This window comes from Myotis myotis, unplaced genomic scaffold (assembly GCF_014108235.1).
Source record: "Myotis myotis isolate mMyoMyo1 unplaced genomic scaffold, mMyoMyo1.p scaffold_m19_p_10, whole genome shotgun sequence".
Lineage (NCBI taxonomy): Eukaryota > Metazoa > Chordata > Mammalia > Chiroptera > Vespertilionidae > Myotis > Myotis myotis.
In genome coordinates, this window is record NW_023416314.1 from 36,418,047 (window position 1) to 36,434,767 (window position 16,721).

The 16,721-nt window shown below is 42.1% G+C and overlaps 1 protein-coding gene across 2 annotated transcripts in view; it reads left to right on the top strand.

Annotated features, from left to right (window-relative positions):
* The first annotated feature begins 6,042 nt into the window (after nt 1-6,042).
* CLNS1A (chloride nucleotide-sensitive channel 1A) overlaps nt 6,043-16,721 on the top strand; it is a 29,623-nt gene continuing 18,944 nt past the window's right edge. The window contains exons 1-2 of one of the 2 annotated variants that reach the window (XM_036324881.1): nt 6,043-6,266; nt 15,121-15,257. In XM_036324881.1, the coding sequence (XP_036180774.1) occupies nt 6,142-6,266; nt 15,121-15,257 (262 nt within the window). In that variant the 5' untranslated portion in view covers nt 6,043-6,141. The remainder of the gene's footprint in view (nt 6,267-15,120; nt 15,258-16,721) is intronic. The other variant, XM_036324882.1, reaches the window with a different exon arrangement.

A 16,721-nucleotide genomic window follows, 5' to 3' on the forward strand; every position in this document is an offset into this window, starting at 1 on the left:
CTTGTCAGGAGAATAATAGCTCTACACATTCAGAAGAGGTTAGACCAGATGACTTTAAGAGGCCGTACCAACCTGAGTATGATTCTCATCTACAAACGTTGATCTGATAGATTTTCCTTACTCTTGGAATACAGTAAGATTCACAGAAAAATCATTTTTTACTAACAAATTAGTGGAGTCTATCTCTATGCAATTCTGATTTAAAATATTAACCAGAAAAACTATTAACCAGCCCTAATCAGTGTGGCTCAGTTGGTTGAGTGTTATCCAATGCACCAAGAGGTCACCAGTCCCACTCCTGGTCAGGGCACATGCCTGGGTTGTGGGCTCGATCCCCAGGAGGGCGCATGCAAGAGGCAGCCAATTGATGTTTTTCCCATCAATGTTTCTCAAATCAATAAAAAAAAATTAATATACATACATACTAGAGGCCCAGTGCACGAAATTCATGCAGGTTAGGGTCCCTAGCGGCTGCCAGCCAGGGCCTTCCTTCCCCCAGCTGCCTGCCGTGGCCGCTGGAAGGAGTGGGGCCGGCCAGGGGGAGGGGCCATGGCAGTTGGCCAGCCCTTCCCCCTGGACGAACTCCTGGTTGAGGGGACAATTTGCATATTAGGCTTTTATTATATAGGATACTAGAGGCCCAGTGCATGGATCCATGTACTGATGGGGTTCCTTGGCCTGGCCTGCACCCTCTCGCAATCCGGGACCCCTTGGGGGATATCAGACTGCCAGTTTCGGCCTGGTCCCCACAGGCGAGGCTGAAGGACCCCACCCATGCATGAATCTGTGCACTGTGCCTCTAGTATGTATTTAAGATCTTTGGTTAATCTCTCGCCCACCCTTCTCCTCCCCTCTGTTCCATGTTTAAAATATTAACCAGTGCATTGAGCGTCTGCCCCCTGATGGTCAGTTCGCATCATAGCTACCGGTTGAATGGTCAAATGGTCACTTAGGCTTTTTTATATAAGATATTAACCAGGTAGGAAAATATCTTTTAAAAAAAACAAGGTTAAGAAATTCTTGAATCAGAGTTTATCTTAATGGAATGAAAGCTGATCTATGTTGGTAAGAAACGAGCAGCCTCAGATTCAGGCTGATCCAGAAGGCAGGGCTGGAATTTTCCTGAGATGCTCTAAGGAGAATCAGGACAGTGCCAAGGAGGCAAGGATAAGAGGTAAGGACCCACAACCAGGAACCGTATACGAGAGGGGGAGAGAAGACTAGGAAACAGTGTTTAGGATGATAGCCCTCTCTGTGACAGCCACTTTCAATAATCTGGATGTGCTCATGCAATGGTTTCCAAACAAAAATACTAGAAAATTTTATTTAAAAGCCTTTCTTCTTGATTTTTAAAATTGAGATATAATTCACATGCCATAGAATTCACCATTTTAAAGAGTACAATGGTTTTCAGTATGTTCACTAGGTTGTCATCATCCCCAAAAGAAACCCTGTATTACTAGCACTCACCATTGTCTGTAAGGACTTGCCTATTCTGGACATTTCATATATAGAGAGGATCATATAATATGTGGCCCTTTGTGTCTGACTTCTTTAATTTAGCATGATTTCATTATTTCATCCATGTTTTAGCATGAATCTGTACATCATTCCTTCTCATGGGTAAATCATATTCTAAGTGGATATACCACATCTTGTTTATCCATTCATCAATTGGTGGATATTTGAATTGTTCCAACTCTTGGGCTGTTATGAATAATAAACATTTGTATTCAAGTTTTTGTGTGGGCATATGTTTTCAATTCTCTTACGTTTATACCTAGAAATAGAATTGCTAGATCATATGGTAACTCTATGTTTCAAGAAACTGCTGAACTGTTTTACACAGCATCTGAATCTTGTTACATTTCCATAGCAATGCATGAACGTTCCAATTTCTCGACACCAATAACACTATTATCAGTCTTTCTTATTACAGCCATGCTAGTGGATATGAACTGGTTTTTCATTGTGGTTTTAATCTGCATTTCTCTGATAATGATGTTGGCCATCTTTTCATGTGCTTTTTGGCCACTTGTATATCTTCTTAACAGAAGCATCTTAAAAATTCTTTGCCCATTTTCAATTGGATTATCTTTTTCTATTGTTGAGTTGTTAGAATCCTTTATATATTCTGGATACCCAACGCTTAACAAATAAATGATTTGCAAATACGTTCTCCAGTTCTGCAGGTTGTCTTTTTACTTTTTGATGGTGGTCTTTGGCATACAAAGGTTTTTAATTTTGATGATATCCAATTTCTGTTTTTTCTCTTTGCTCATGTTTTAGATGTGATATCTAGAAAACTCTTATCTAATTCATTGTCTTAAAAAGTTATGTTTTATGTTTCCTCCTAAGAGTTTTATATGTTTAGCTCTTAAATGTAGGTCTTTAAACCATTCTGAGTTATTTTTGTATGTGGTGTGAGGTAGAGACCCAAATTCATTCTTTTTGCATGTGGCTATCCAGTGATACCAGCACCATTTATTGAAAAGACTATTCTTTCCCCCATTGAATTATCTTGGCATCCTTGTCAAAACTCAATTGACCAGGAATGTATTGGTTTACTTCTAGACTCTCAATTTGATTCCATTAGTCCATATATCTATTTATGCCAGTAATATACTTGATTACTGTAGCTTTGTAGTAAGTTTTGAAATCAGGAAGTGGGTTCTCCAATTTGGCTCTTTTTTATTTTTTACTAGAAGCCCAGTGCATGAAATGTGTGCACTGGGGAGGTGGGGGGTGTCCCTTAGCCTGGCCTGCACCCCCTCACAGTCCAGGAGCCCTCACTCCTTACCGCCCACCTGCTCGCTGCTCCTTACCACTTGGCTTACTGCTCCTTAGTGCTGCCATGGAGGCTGGAGAGGCTCCTGCCACTGCCACTGCGCTTGCCAGCCGTGAGCCCAGCTTCTGGCTGAGTGGCACGGCACTCCCCCTGTGGGAACGCACTGATCACCAGGGGGCAGCTCCTATGTTGAGCGTCTGCCCCCTGGTGGTCAGTGCCCATCATAGCGACTGGTTGTTCCACTGTTTGGTCAATTTGCATATTAGGCTTTTATTATATAGGATTTTATTCATTTCAGAAAGGAAGAAGGAAAGATGGAAATATCAATGACGAGAGAATCATCGATTGGCTGCCTCCTATATGCCCCATACTGGGGCTTGAGCCCATAACGTAGGCATGTGCCCTGACCAGAAATCAAATTGTGACCTCTTGGTTCATAACTCAACACTCAACCATTGAGTCACACCAGCCCAGCCAACTTGGCTCTTAAAAAAAATTATTTTGACTATTCTGGGTACCTTGAATTTTTAAATGAATTTTAGGTTCAGTTTGTCAATTTCTGTGATAAAGGCAATTGGAATTTTGATAGGTATTATAATTAATATGTAGATCTGAATCCGGACAAACAATAGGTCCAGGCTGCCTGTCACTACTTGAGTCAATTCAGGGGAGACAGGGTTGAATCATATATGAGCATTTATTCCAATAATGCTAGCATTATGGGTAAGCAGGTCATCCACAAAAATCTACTCTGCACCTCCCCCCCAACCCCCTGCCCCATAAACCAGCTGCTTATATTGGGTAGGACAAAGATTACATGGGGAAGTAGGAATTACAGGCTGGGGAAGTAGGCAATGCAAGCTGGGGCAGAACTCCATTGTTTGGGCAACAAAGTTGTTAATCTTTCCATAATAATAGGCAATTCTTAATTAAGAATGGACCACATTCCAAGGTGAACTCCCAGGTCACAGGGATGTACAACTCCCAGCCAGGTTAGAATATCCTTTCTTTAATCAGAACAAGATAATCACGGTTAACAAAGCATGGTTAATATTTCCTATAACTATAGCTAGTCCCCAATATTCCATTTTTGTCCCTAACAGATCATTTGGGGGAATATTGGATTCTTAACAATAGTAAGTCTCCCAATCAATGAACATGAGCTGTCTTTCCTTTAATTTTAGCCATTCTTTAATTTTTGCAAGAATGTTATGTGGTTTTCCTTTGGTAAATATATTCTTACATAGTTTATTTATTTTGATGGCATTAAAATGGAATTATTTTCTTTTTAAGAATACGTTTTTAATTGATTTCAGAGAGGGAGAGAGAGAGAAACATCAATGATGAGAGAGAATCATTGATCAACTGCCTCCTGCATGCCCCCTGCTGAGGATCAAGTCCACAACCTGGGCATATGCCCTTGATTGGCATCAAACCCAGGACCTTCAGTCTGTAGGCCGACACTCTATCCACTGAGCCTTGGATGGGGCTGGAATTTTTTTCTTGATTTCATTTTTAGGTTGTTAGCTGTTTCACTAAATGGCCAACTACATATAGATTTCCCATGGGAACCTTCAAACTAGTCATTGATATTCAATTGGTGAGTTACTTTCAAAGCCTACGCCTCCCCCTGAATTCTCCATTTTGGAGAAGTGAGTCAGAATCCACTCAATGACTTAGGCTGGAAATTAAGGAATAATCGTTGACGTCTCTCTTCATCCATCCCCATCTTCACCTTCACCACCACTTCCCCTGAATCTGTCTCCAACTCCTGAGGATTTTACCTTTGGATAGCTCTAGCATCTGTCCCTGTTTTATTTTATTTTATTTTATTGATTTTTTACAGAGAAAAAGGGAGGGGGATAGAGACTTAGAAACATCGATGAGCGAGAAACATCGATCAGCTGCCTCCTGCACACCCTCCACTGGGGATGTGCCTGCAACCAAAGTACATGCCCTTGACTGGAATCGAACCCGGGACCCTTTGTTCTGCAGGCCGATGCTCTATCCACTGAGCCAAACCGGTCAGGGTTGTCCCTGCTTTACTGCCAGTCTCTCACCTGTATAATATGGCAACAACACTGCAACACTCTTGCTGCTCCGAGTGCCCCTCCTCCAAGTCTCACTCCCAACAAAATAACCCCAATTAAAAAATCTAAAATTCCTTTAACTCTTCAAAGGATAGAGATAAAACTGCAGACCTCCCATCCTCCAGCCACAATAGTCCAACAGCATCGGAATAAACACACTGATTTTATAGATAAAAAAAGGTGATGCCTAGAGAGACTGACTTGAATTCCACTAGGTCTTTCATGGCTAAGCTCTTGTTTTTTTAAATTTTTCCTTATTGACAGATAGAGGGGTGGCATTGATTTGTTATTCCACTTAGTTATGCATTCATTGGTTGATTCTTGCACGTCCCCTGACCTGGGATGGTACCTGCAACCGTGAGACTCTAACCAACCGAGCTAACCGGCCATGGCTTAAACTCCTGCTCTTGAATCTAATGCCCTGGGTCTCTCCTCTGTAAAACGGCAGCAATAACTTTCTCATATGGTTGTCATAAAGAGGAAATGAAGAAACAACACAGGTAGAGAGCCGAGAACAATGCCTGGCGCCTAACACTTGGTTACCTTTCCTACTATTATGACCACTTAAGGTTTCCATGGCTCTTATTACTTTGCTCTTCGGTGTCCAGGAGTAAAGCAGTTCAACATCTGGTGGATTCTTTCCCTTCGACAACCCATTTCCTTACAGAAGTATCCAGCTCTTCGCCCAGAGCTGATTGCCTCTTCGGGTTCATTTGCCTCCTTGAGACACGGAGATAGCAGGGCGGCGTCAGGACCCTGACCGACGGCTGCAGCCTGAGAAGTGAGCACGCCGGAAGCAGCGCGTTCAGGTGAGAAGAGCCTGGAACCCAGTTAGGAGACCTCTGACCTCCGGTTCAGTGTGGTCTCTACTTCCTGTGCATCCTCAGGCAAGGGACTCTATGTCTCAGGCCTCCGTTTCCCTTTTTGTAGAAAAAAGGATTTATAATTCTTTGTGTTTCCTCTCTCACAGGGGTGCTGTGCCGACCCTGAAGTAGGATGCGGGGAAGAATGCTCCGTAATTCCCAGCCTGGCGCCTTAGAAATGGAGACGAGGAGGGGTACCCACGTGACAAACCCGGGCCTTCCCAGGCTTCCGAGCGCTGGCTAGAGCGTCTCGTCTCTATGGTGGATGGCGTTCTGGTCCGGTCCCCACGAAGTTGCTCTTCCGGGGCAATTGCCATCGCTTCCGGAGCGGGACGCGGTGAGCTGTGTCTCGCTGCGCTTCAGCTCCCTCTCGGTCTGCATCTTGGCCCTCACTACCGCCATGAGCTTCCTCAAGAGTTTCCCGCCACCCGGGTCGGCTGAGGGGCTCCGGCAGCAGCAGCCCGATACCGAGGCGGTGCTGAACGGGAAGGGCCTGGGCACCGGCACTCTTTACATCGCTGAGAGGTAGGCTCCCTGGTCCCGGGGGCTGCCCCTGCGCGCCACCTGGTGCGGAGGAGCGGGGCGAGGCGGCCACCTCGGGGGCTGCTGGGAGCGGGGCGGGCTCCGTGTGGCCGCGGCGACGCCTGTGCTGGGAGTCGCTGCTCGATGGTTGTCGTACTGTCTCCTCCGGAGCTTCCCTTTCTCTCTCCTTCAGACGGAGTTCTCATGCATGATGCCGTTCATCCTCCTGTTGACCGGAGGACTGGTGCGTGCGTTGCCCTTGACTCAAAATGTCGTTTTTAAGCTTTTGAGTTTTCAGAGCCTGAGTTAGGGTCGTCGACGTGCCTGCCCGTCTTTCCCTACGAACGGATGTGGGAGATGTTGCCCTGGGCAGGTCATGCAGGGTTAGAGATGGTTGTGGAACTCTTTGCAAGTTTGGTGAAGGACCTGATTCTTCTTCTGTAGGTGTGGGCTTGGGAGAGGGGCACCCTCCATCCCACGCAGGCTGCGTCGCATCCGGGGGGACCGGACCCCTCCCTCCCCGGTCCTGGCTCGCCTTTCCCTTGCTGGAGGGAAAAGCCCTTTTGTTTGGCATCCGGAGGCACTTTGTATTTTCACCGCCGGGCAGGTTGTAGTGTGGAACGAAGGCCCCTGTTTGCCTGGACGTGCGCTTCCATTCGTCGTCAAGCCCACAATGAAACCTCGAGTCCTTACTGCCCTTCAGAGCTTTCGGGCATTCTCTTCTGCTGCCTCACTTTGGCCAGAGAAAATCCTCTGCTTTTAAGAGCCCCCGTGATTACAATGGACAAACACACATAAATAGGAGAATCTCCATATTTATTGTCAACTGATTAGAAACTTTAATGACACCCACAAACTCCTTTTTTTTTTTTTTTTTACCAGATAACTGTGTAGTCACAGTCTTAACTCCCAGGGATGAAAGTCAGGGAGGCCAAAATTCTGCCGACCCCAGAGGGCACAAAAAATGTTAAAAAAACCAAAACCCTTGGTTTAGAGAGAAATCTAGGCATTGAACAATGTGGCTTTTGACCAGTCAGTCACTGAGAGAGGAAATATGGATGAGAGGAAAAACACGTTTGGACTGAGCGGCAGGTAATGGGTTTGCTTTGAACTGTGGGGATTAGTTAGACACAAAAATGTGTGTAGGTATCTTCGGAGAGTGGTATCACAGAGAGAGGTTTGGAAATCATTAGTATAAGTGTTAGCATATACTCTTTGGAATAGATTAGATGCCCCAGAGAGAACAGGGCCAAGGATAGGACCTTGGGGACACATCTGCATTAGGAGCGGACGGTCAGTAAAACCGGACAAGCACCTGTTGGGTGTTGGCAAGGAGACCTTCAGTGATCTTGAGAGAGCAGTTCCTTTTAAGTGGTGGAAAGTGGAGCACAGATGTATTCCCATTCCCTACATAGTTCTTTTTCATTTCTGTACATTGGCTCTTTCTATAACATAACCCTTTTTGGGGGGAAGTTTCTATACATGCTTTTTCATTTTGAAAAATTTTAAGCCTAAAGAAGACTTACATTGTTAATGTCCATAGACAAACCCTTCACAAAGATTTTTCCATTGTTAACATTTTGCCATGTGTATCTCTCCTTTTTTTTTTTTGAACTATTTGAGACTTGCAGACATGTTGTTACTTGACCTGTAAATACTTTAGAGTTTTTCCCCAAGAACAAGGACATTCTCCTGTATAACCACAATACAGTTATCACATTCAGGAAGTACAAGTCCTTCGAAATTCTTAACTGTTTAAAAAAAATTTATTTCAACTTTTTATTAACAAATTTTTGACTTTTTCTGTAAACATATTTTTTATTGATTTCAGAGAGGAAGGGAGAGGGAGAAAGAGATAGAAACATCAATGATGAGAGAGAATCATTGACCGGCTGCCTCCTGCATGTCCCTACTGGGGATCGAGCTTGCAACCCGGGCATGTGTCCTTGACCAGAATCAAACCCGGGACCTTTCAGTCTGCAGGTCGACATTCTATCCACTGAACCAAACCAGCTAGGGCATTTGCTTTTCTTTAAGAAAATAGTTTTGTTCCCTGGCCAGTGTGACTCAGTTGAGTGTCATCCCATGCACCAAAAGGTTGCAGGTACAAGTCCTGGTCAGAGTACATGCCTGGCCAAGTAGGGAGTGTGCAGGAGGCAGCCTATTGATGTTTCTATCTCTCCCTTCCTCTCTAAAATCAATAAAAACATTTTTAAAAAATTACTATTAGAAGAAAATATTTTTTGTAAAAAAAAAATATATACACACACAAAGAATGTAAGTTAAATATCTATGGTTTAAAGAATTATAATTAAACTAACGTGTATCTACTGTCCAGGCTAAGAATACAACATCACCAGTACCTTGGATACCTCTGTTCACCCCTCTTTACTCATTGTTCGTCTCTTTTCCCATTTTGTCCTTTCCTGCATGGCATTTCCAAGTCTTGATAGAATCAAGATCTCAACAAACTGGGAATGCTTCCTAGAGGAAGTGACAAATGAGTATTAGCAGTTATCTAGGGGAATGAGATGGGGAAAGGGGGAAATGTTCTAATTAGAAGCAGGATGCTGAGAGGTAAGGGTGAGAAACTATTGTGCCAGGATCTATCTATCTGTATATATATGTGTATTTTATATCTATATACTAGAGGCCCGATGCATGAAATTCGTGCAAGGGGCTTGGTCCTCACAGCCCCGGCTTCATCTAGAAGGTTGTCCAGCTGTCCAGTCTAATTAGTATATTACATTTTTATTGTCCTATATTAGAGGCCCGGTGCACAAAAATTTGTGCACTCGGGGGGTGGGGGGAAGGTCCCTCAGCCCGGCTTGTGCCCTCTCAGTCTGGGACCCCTCAGGGGATGACCATCTGCTGGCTGAGGCCTGCTCCCCAGGGGATCAGGCCTAAGCTGGCAATCAGGCATCCCTCTGGCAGCCTGGCAGCTCAGGGGATGTCCACTTGCCAGCGGGGAGCAGACCTAAGCTGCAGTCGGACATCCTTAGCGCTGCTGAGGAGGCAAGAGAGGCTCCCGCCACCACTGCTGTACTGGCAGCCATCAGCCTGACTTGTGGCTGAGCAGAGCTCCTCCATGAGGGAGCTCACTGACCACCAGAGGGCAGGTCCTGCATTGAGCATCTACCCCCTGGTGGTCAGTGTGTGTCATAGTGACCAGTCATTCCCAGTCATTTTGCTGTTAGGGTCAGTTTGCATATTACCCTTTTACTATATAGGATAGAGGCCTGGTGCACAGGTGGGGGCCGGCTGGTTTGCCCTGAATGCTGTCCCGGATCAGGGTGAGGGTCCCGCTTGGGTGCCTGGCCAGCCTGGGTGAGGGGCTGATGGCTGTTTTCAGGCTGCTCGCACCACCTTCAGGGTGGGGGTCCCCCTGGGGTGCCTGGCCAGTCTGGATGAGGGGCTGAGGGCTGTTTTCAGGCAGGCCAAGCCTGCAACTGAAGCTCCCAGTCTCTTTTTTTCTTTTTTCTTTTTTATTCTGGGATTTATTTACCTTCTGTAATTGAAACTTTGTTGCGGCTCCAGCTCAGAGGCCAGAGGCCAGCAGGTATCTGGGGTTTGTTTAGCTTCTATAATTGCAACATTGTTGCTTAGACTGGAGCTCAGAGCCCAGCCGCGGCAGGCAGGGAACCTTGGCTTCCTCCATCACTGGAGCAAGCAAGCCTCATGTTCGCTTCAGCTGCATGACTGCCGGCCGCCATCTTTGTTGGCAGTTAATTTGCATATCCTGCTGATTAGCCAGTGGGAAGCGTAGTGGAGGTATGGTTAATTACCATATTTGTCTATTATTAGATAGGATAATAAAAGCGTAATATGCTGAGTGTCCAGTCATCCATTCAACCAATCAAAGTGTAATATGCTAATGATATGCTAAGGCTGCTCAACCACTCACTATGATGTGCACTGACCACCGAGGGAGACAGTCAACCGGTAGGCCAGTCATTATGACATGCACTGACCACCAGGGGGCAGATGCTCCGACCAGTAGGTTAGCTTGCTGTTGGGGTCTGGCTGATTGGGACTGAGTAAGATGGACCAGACACGCCCTGGAGCCCTCCTGTGGTCCCTCCCTGGCTGGCCAATCTCTCATGTCCCTCCCTGGCCCTGATCATGCACCAGTGAGGTCCCTTGGCCTGGCCTGCTCCCTCTCTCAATCCTCAGGGGATGTTGGAGAGCCAGTTTTAGCCCGATCCCACAGGCTAGGCTGAGGATCCTCACTGGTGCATGAATTCATGCAGTGGGCCTCTAGTTATAGATATAAAAGGCTGGGTGACCAACCTGCTGGTACATATGATACCCATTGGCAAGTTAGAAGTAAGCATCGACTCGCGCATGCGTGATACATCTAAAGCTCTCATTGGTGCCAATTGCACGCGTGTTTCAATTTTATACTATGTTATATATACTATTTTGGCATGTAATTTTTTATACTAATGTAATTACTGCATGAATTTTTCTTCTAATTAATTTCCATTCTATGTGCACGAATCCGTGCACTGGGTCACTAGTATTGTTTTAACAAAGTATATACTTAAAATCACAATATAATATATTTTAACACATTGTATGCGGGAAACGTATTTATACGTTTTACGTTGACTGGTAGTAGAGCGCGGGACACGTATTTTATAGACGTGGGATACGTTTTTTATAGACTAGCGGTAGAATGTGGGTAACGTATAAATACGTAAATTAAAGTTATCGTAATTTTACTGAACGTTGCCATTTGCGCAAAAAATTAGCAAAAATGGCCCGCGCCACCTGTTAGCGCGCGATAAAAACTACCCGCAAACAATGTGTTAAAAAGCATTTACACACACACACACACACACACACACACATGAATACATACAGTACACACAATTGAGCAGTTCTTTATTTGAGGAATGAGGGAGAAAGAGTGGGAAAATAATAAAGCATGTTCATGAGCTTGGCTTATAGCCCAAAGGGTTTGGGTGAACTGCTTTAGGAGGCAAAGAGGGTAGGGTCTGATTTGGTTTTAGGTAAATATAGTTTCTCATATATATTGAGAGATTTAGAATTCTCAGGTTTATTTTCAAAGCTTAGTTTTCATAGAAAGTTGACATTTTAGCCAAATAAGAAAGGGAATAGAGCAGTGGTTCTCAACCTGTGGGTCGTGACTCCTTTGGCGGTCGAACGACCCTTTCACAGGGTTCACCTAAGACCATCCTGCATATCAGATATTTACATTATGATTCATAATAGTAGCAAAATTACAGCTGTGAAGTAGCAACGAAAATAATTTTATGGTTGGGTCACAACATGAGGAACTGTACTTAAAGGGCCAGAAGGTTGAGAACCACTGGAATAGAGAGGCTTGAATTATTCAAAGTAGATAATTTGAAACAGGTAAAAGAAAATAGGTAATTAAATTAAAAAGGTAATTTTGCCCTGGCTGGGTGGCTCTATTTGTTGGTGTCATCCCATATACCAAAAGTTTGCAGATTCATTTCTCAGTCAGGGCACATACCTAGGTTGTGAGTTCGATCCCCGATTAGGGCCCCTCCCCTTCTCAAATTAATAAGCATATTCTTGGGCGAGAATTTAAAAGAATTAAAAGGTAATTTAAACTTAGAAGTAATGTGTTTTATGTCTTAATCCAAAATTAGTGTAAAACCAAATAAACCAACTCAAATTCAAGACCTTTCTTACCTTCCTGTCCTGTTCTTCACCCCATGCCAGGAATAAAGGACACTGATCATATTGTGCAAAAGCATTGTAAATTAGCAAAACATTCTTCTGCATGTTTATTGGCTTTCTAATTCTTGTTTTTTTCTTTTGTAACTCATGCTTTCTTTAGGACTGGGTATAGTTAATTTGATTTCTTGGTTTTGGAGGCATTTCTTTTAGAATACATAAAAAGATGACAAAATCAGAACTTAATGACAGAGTAAATGATGCTTTTAAGTGGAACTTGCTTCTGCTCTGTAGAGTATATGATCTACATCCATATATAAGATTATAAGAGCTCTGCGAGTGATGCTCCGCTGAGGCAGCATTTGTGTCCTGCCAGCAGAAGGGAACTACAGAGCAATTATGATGTGCTTTTTAAAGTCAAGGCCATAATTTGGTAGGCACTGAGTCTATGTTTATAGTATTTCAGTTTTTCCATCTCCATATTGAGTCATTAAAGTAAGTTTTATGGCTCTGGATATTTGAAGTTTTGGATGCCCACATTCGGAATGCTCCTTTTAAAGTGTTTGCTTAAAATAATAATACTTTTAGTAAGGGACTGGCTATACTTCTGTGACATATAACCACTATTTCATTTCCACAGTAAGACAAAAGCAGTGGCCAGGAAAGGCACATGTAGCACACACAATCTAATTGCAATAATAAAATCCATTTCCTTAGGACTAATGGGATGAGTCATTCTGAAAAATCATTTCTAGAGCTTTTACCACTTTAAGCTCCTTAAGATTGATTACTTTAAGCCTCCCACATTTTCTTTTTTAAATAAGCATGTTCAATGAAAATCTTTCCAAATGATAGTATGTACTTTTTTTTTGTTTTTGCTTTTCTAAGTGTACAATTTATTACATTTTAGTGTACTTACAGAGTTGTACAATTTTTATCACGATCTAATTTTGTCTTAAGTTTTGATAAGTAAGGGTCATCATGTGTTATACACTTATACTGTTAGACATTGATTTCCTTTAGAGGCACTGAAATGTGTTTAACCTCTCCTTACATTGAATATGAATGAGCTGACTGCTGCACTGTCATTGTTCCTGCCCAAGGGAGTCCTAGCTTCTCTTATTGTATCTGTTCTTTGCTTGGTTACAAATTAGAAAACCAGACTTGTTAAAATTGTATAGAAAATAGAATGATACAGGGGTTATATTGTCTTAACTTCTTTTTAAAATAACTTTATTGAGATACTGTAATTCACGTAACATTCAATTCATCATTGTACATTTAAAGTATACAATTCAGTGTGGTTTTTTTAAATCTTTATTGTTCAGATTATTACAGTTGTTCCTCTTTTTTCCCCCCATAGCTCCCTCCCACCCGGTTCCCACCCCACCCCGTGCCCTTACCTCCCCCCACTGTCCTCATCCATAGGTGTATGATTTTTGTCCAGTCTCTTCCCGAACCCCCCACACCCCCTTACCCCCGAGAATTGTCAGTCCACTCCCTTTCTATGCCCCTGATTCTATTCTATTCACCATTTTATTCTGTTCATCAGATTTTTTATTCACTTGATTTTTAGATTCACTTGTTGATAGATATGTATTTGTTGTCACTTTGTTGTTCATAATTTTTATCTTTACCTTTTTCTTCTTCCTCTTAAAGAATACCCTTCAGCATTTCATATAATACTGATTTGGCCCTGAACTCCTTTAACTTGTTCTTATCTGTGAAGCTCTTTATCTGATCTTCAATTCTAAATGATAGCTTTGCTGGGTAGAGTAATCTTGGTTGTGAGTTCTTGCTATTCATCACTTTGAATATTTCTTGTCACTCCCTTCTGGCCTGCATAGTTTCTCCGCACTTCCTCCCAGTCTCAGTGCGCTTTTCTCTTTCCTTCTAGTTGTATAACTTCCACTCAGCCAGCCTTCCTGTGGTTCTGGATGATATCCGTTTTGTCTTTTAGTTGTAGTTTTGATGTGGTTGTGCGAGGCAGCAATTTCAGGTGTTTACCTATGCCACCATCTTGGTTCCTCCCAATTCAGTGGTTTTTAATCAATATACAGAGTTCACAATCAATTTTAGAATATTTTCATTTCCCCCTAAAGAAATCAACACCCATTAGCAGCCACTGTATTTCCCTCTAGCCCTTTGTAACCACTATATTGCATTAACTTTTTTCTTTTTTTAGATATTTTTATTGATTTCAGAGAGGAAGGGAGAGGGAGAGAGAGAAACATCAATGATGAGAGAGAATCATTGATTCGCTGCCTCCTGCACGCCCCCTATTGGGGCTTAAGCCCGCAAACTGGGCATGTGCCCTTCACTGGAATTGAACCCAGGATCCTTCAGTCTGCGGGCCAATACTCTATCTACTGAGCCAAACCAGCTAGGGCTATATTTCCTTTCTATACCAATAAAATATTTGCATTTGACTACTTTTGAGCTTAAAACTATTACCTTGCTTATCTGTGGCTTTCTCTTAAAGCTGCAAAGTACATGAAAGTCTTAATAAAGTCTGTCTTTCAGTGTGATAATTATTTTATAACTTGTGGTAAGTGTGATTATAGCCATTTCATGTGTATATCATTTAATGTAGGATTAGTGGAGAAATGAGTAATTCCCAAGTATTTATTTCATACTTACATGCTGAGCACTGTGCTAGTGGTTTTGAAGACCATTAAATAAAGAATATGACAGTTTCTCTGGTAGCTCACATTCGGGTGAGGGTATGTACCAGATTCATTATCATAAAGTTAAATGCTAAATGGTATATTACTGGGCATAAGTGCAACTTAGGAAAAGAAGAAATCATTATAAACTCAAGTAATTGGAGTGAAGACTCAAGGAAGAGCTGGGACCTCACCAGATGAAGATGATTTGCAAAAGCAAAGAAGGTGCCTGAAGACCTTCCAAATAAGGGCAAGCATAAGGGCATAGAAACACATATGTGAATTAAGAAAAATTGCATTTCAAATTTACCTGAAATATTAGCTGGAGAAAAAGAGACAATAACAGAGTTGGTTTTAAATTCAATTCCTGCTACTGAATTTTCTTATTTTAGGAATATTTCTAAATAGTAAGCTTGATACTGTTATGCATAAAAATGTCTAAGCTGAACCTTTATAAATTTCAGGAGGTTAAATTAGGATTTTAATTGCTTGAAATAATCTACTTAAAACATGTTTTTCAGCCGCCTGTCTTGGTTAGATGGCTCTGGATTGGGATTCTCACTGGAATACCCCACCATTAGTTTGCATGCAGTGTCCAGGGACCTAAATGCCTATCCACGAGAGCATTTATATGTTATGGTGAATGCCAAGTTTGAAGGTATGTGTGGTAATTTAATCTTATATTTTTAATTTGTATTTATTGATTTGGGGAGGGTGGCGAGAGAGAAATTGATTTGTTGTTCTACTTATTTATGCATTCAGCCAAGGGCTAAGGTAATCTTGAGCTGCCTTTGGTAAAATATTACATATTTAAAAGCAATCTTTGATCATAATCAATGTAATGTTCAAGCCATTGGCCGATTTTGGATAATAGTTTCTTAAGCAAAATTTCAGCACAGCAAAATAAGTTGGACATTGCCTTTTTTCTATATGCTTGCATTTAGAATTGTTCAGTTATTATGGATTTATAGTTCTAATTTTTCCTCTTGGGTTTAACTGTTTATTTTCTTTCTCTCTGTAAAGGCATTTATATTTGGCACCCTTACAAGCTTGGATCAGTATATTTTGTGCTTCCAAGAGTTTATGATAGAACCTGATTTGTTTTGTTTTATTATCAATGGGGATAATGTTGCCCTCCCCCTACACTTAGCAGTGACATTTTGATTATCATGACTGGAGTGGGGAGTAGTGCTACTGGCATCTAGAAGTTAGAAATCAGGGATGCTGCTAAACATGCTACAATGCAAAAGACAGCCTTCCACATCAAAGAACTATTCAGTTCAAATGTCAGTAGTGTCAGGATTGAGAAACCATGTTATACAAGATTCCCATATTTTGCTGTTGAAGATAACTACCAGGATTCATAAAATTCTAGTAAGGTTGAAAAAGATGGAGTAAGAAAGATTAAAAAATCAATTCTTTAGGCTGTAAACTATGGGTTGTAAGAATTCTGAACAACCTCTGAAGAGGTAGCTCAGTTGGCTAGTGTGTCGTCCCGATATGCCAAGGTTGCAGGTTTGATCTCTGGTCAGGTCACATACAGGAAGCAGCCAGTGAAGGCATGAGTAAGTGGAATAACGAATCACCGTGTTTCTCTCTCTCTCTCTACCACTTCCTCTCTCTCAAAAAAACAACAACACGTCAATTAAAAAAATTGGAATTCTCAATGAGAAACAAGTTAGGCTCAAGATAAAAAGCAAGATGTTGGTACACTATATTGTGTTAGTTTAATATGTTCATTTTTTGTGTGTAGAAGTACAGAACTTCGGGATTGAAGGACATTTGTTACACCTTTAGTAAACTTGCTTTTAAGTAATGGGTTGCTTTTCTCTGAAATAGTGTATAAAAGGCAATCCCATAAGTTTGCCTATTGAACTCTATTGCTCCTTCATTTGGGGGGTTTAATATAATTTCAGATATAAGATGACCATTTATATTCAGTATGACACCAATTATTTAGTAATTTTTAGGGCTTTTGGCATGTTCGGCCTCATTAAGTGGTAATGACTGATTCAGCTATTTGAAAATATTTTTGTTATAAGATTTCAGTGCCATTGGAAAGGGTCCAAAGATAGATAAAAATCTAGTTGAGTTTGAAAGAGAGGGTAAGGAAAAGTAAAAG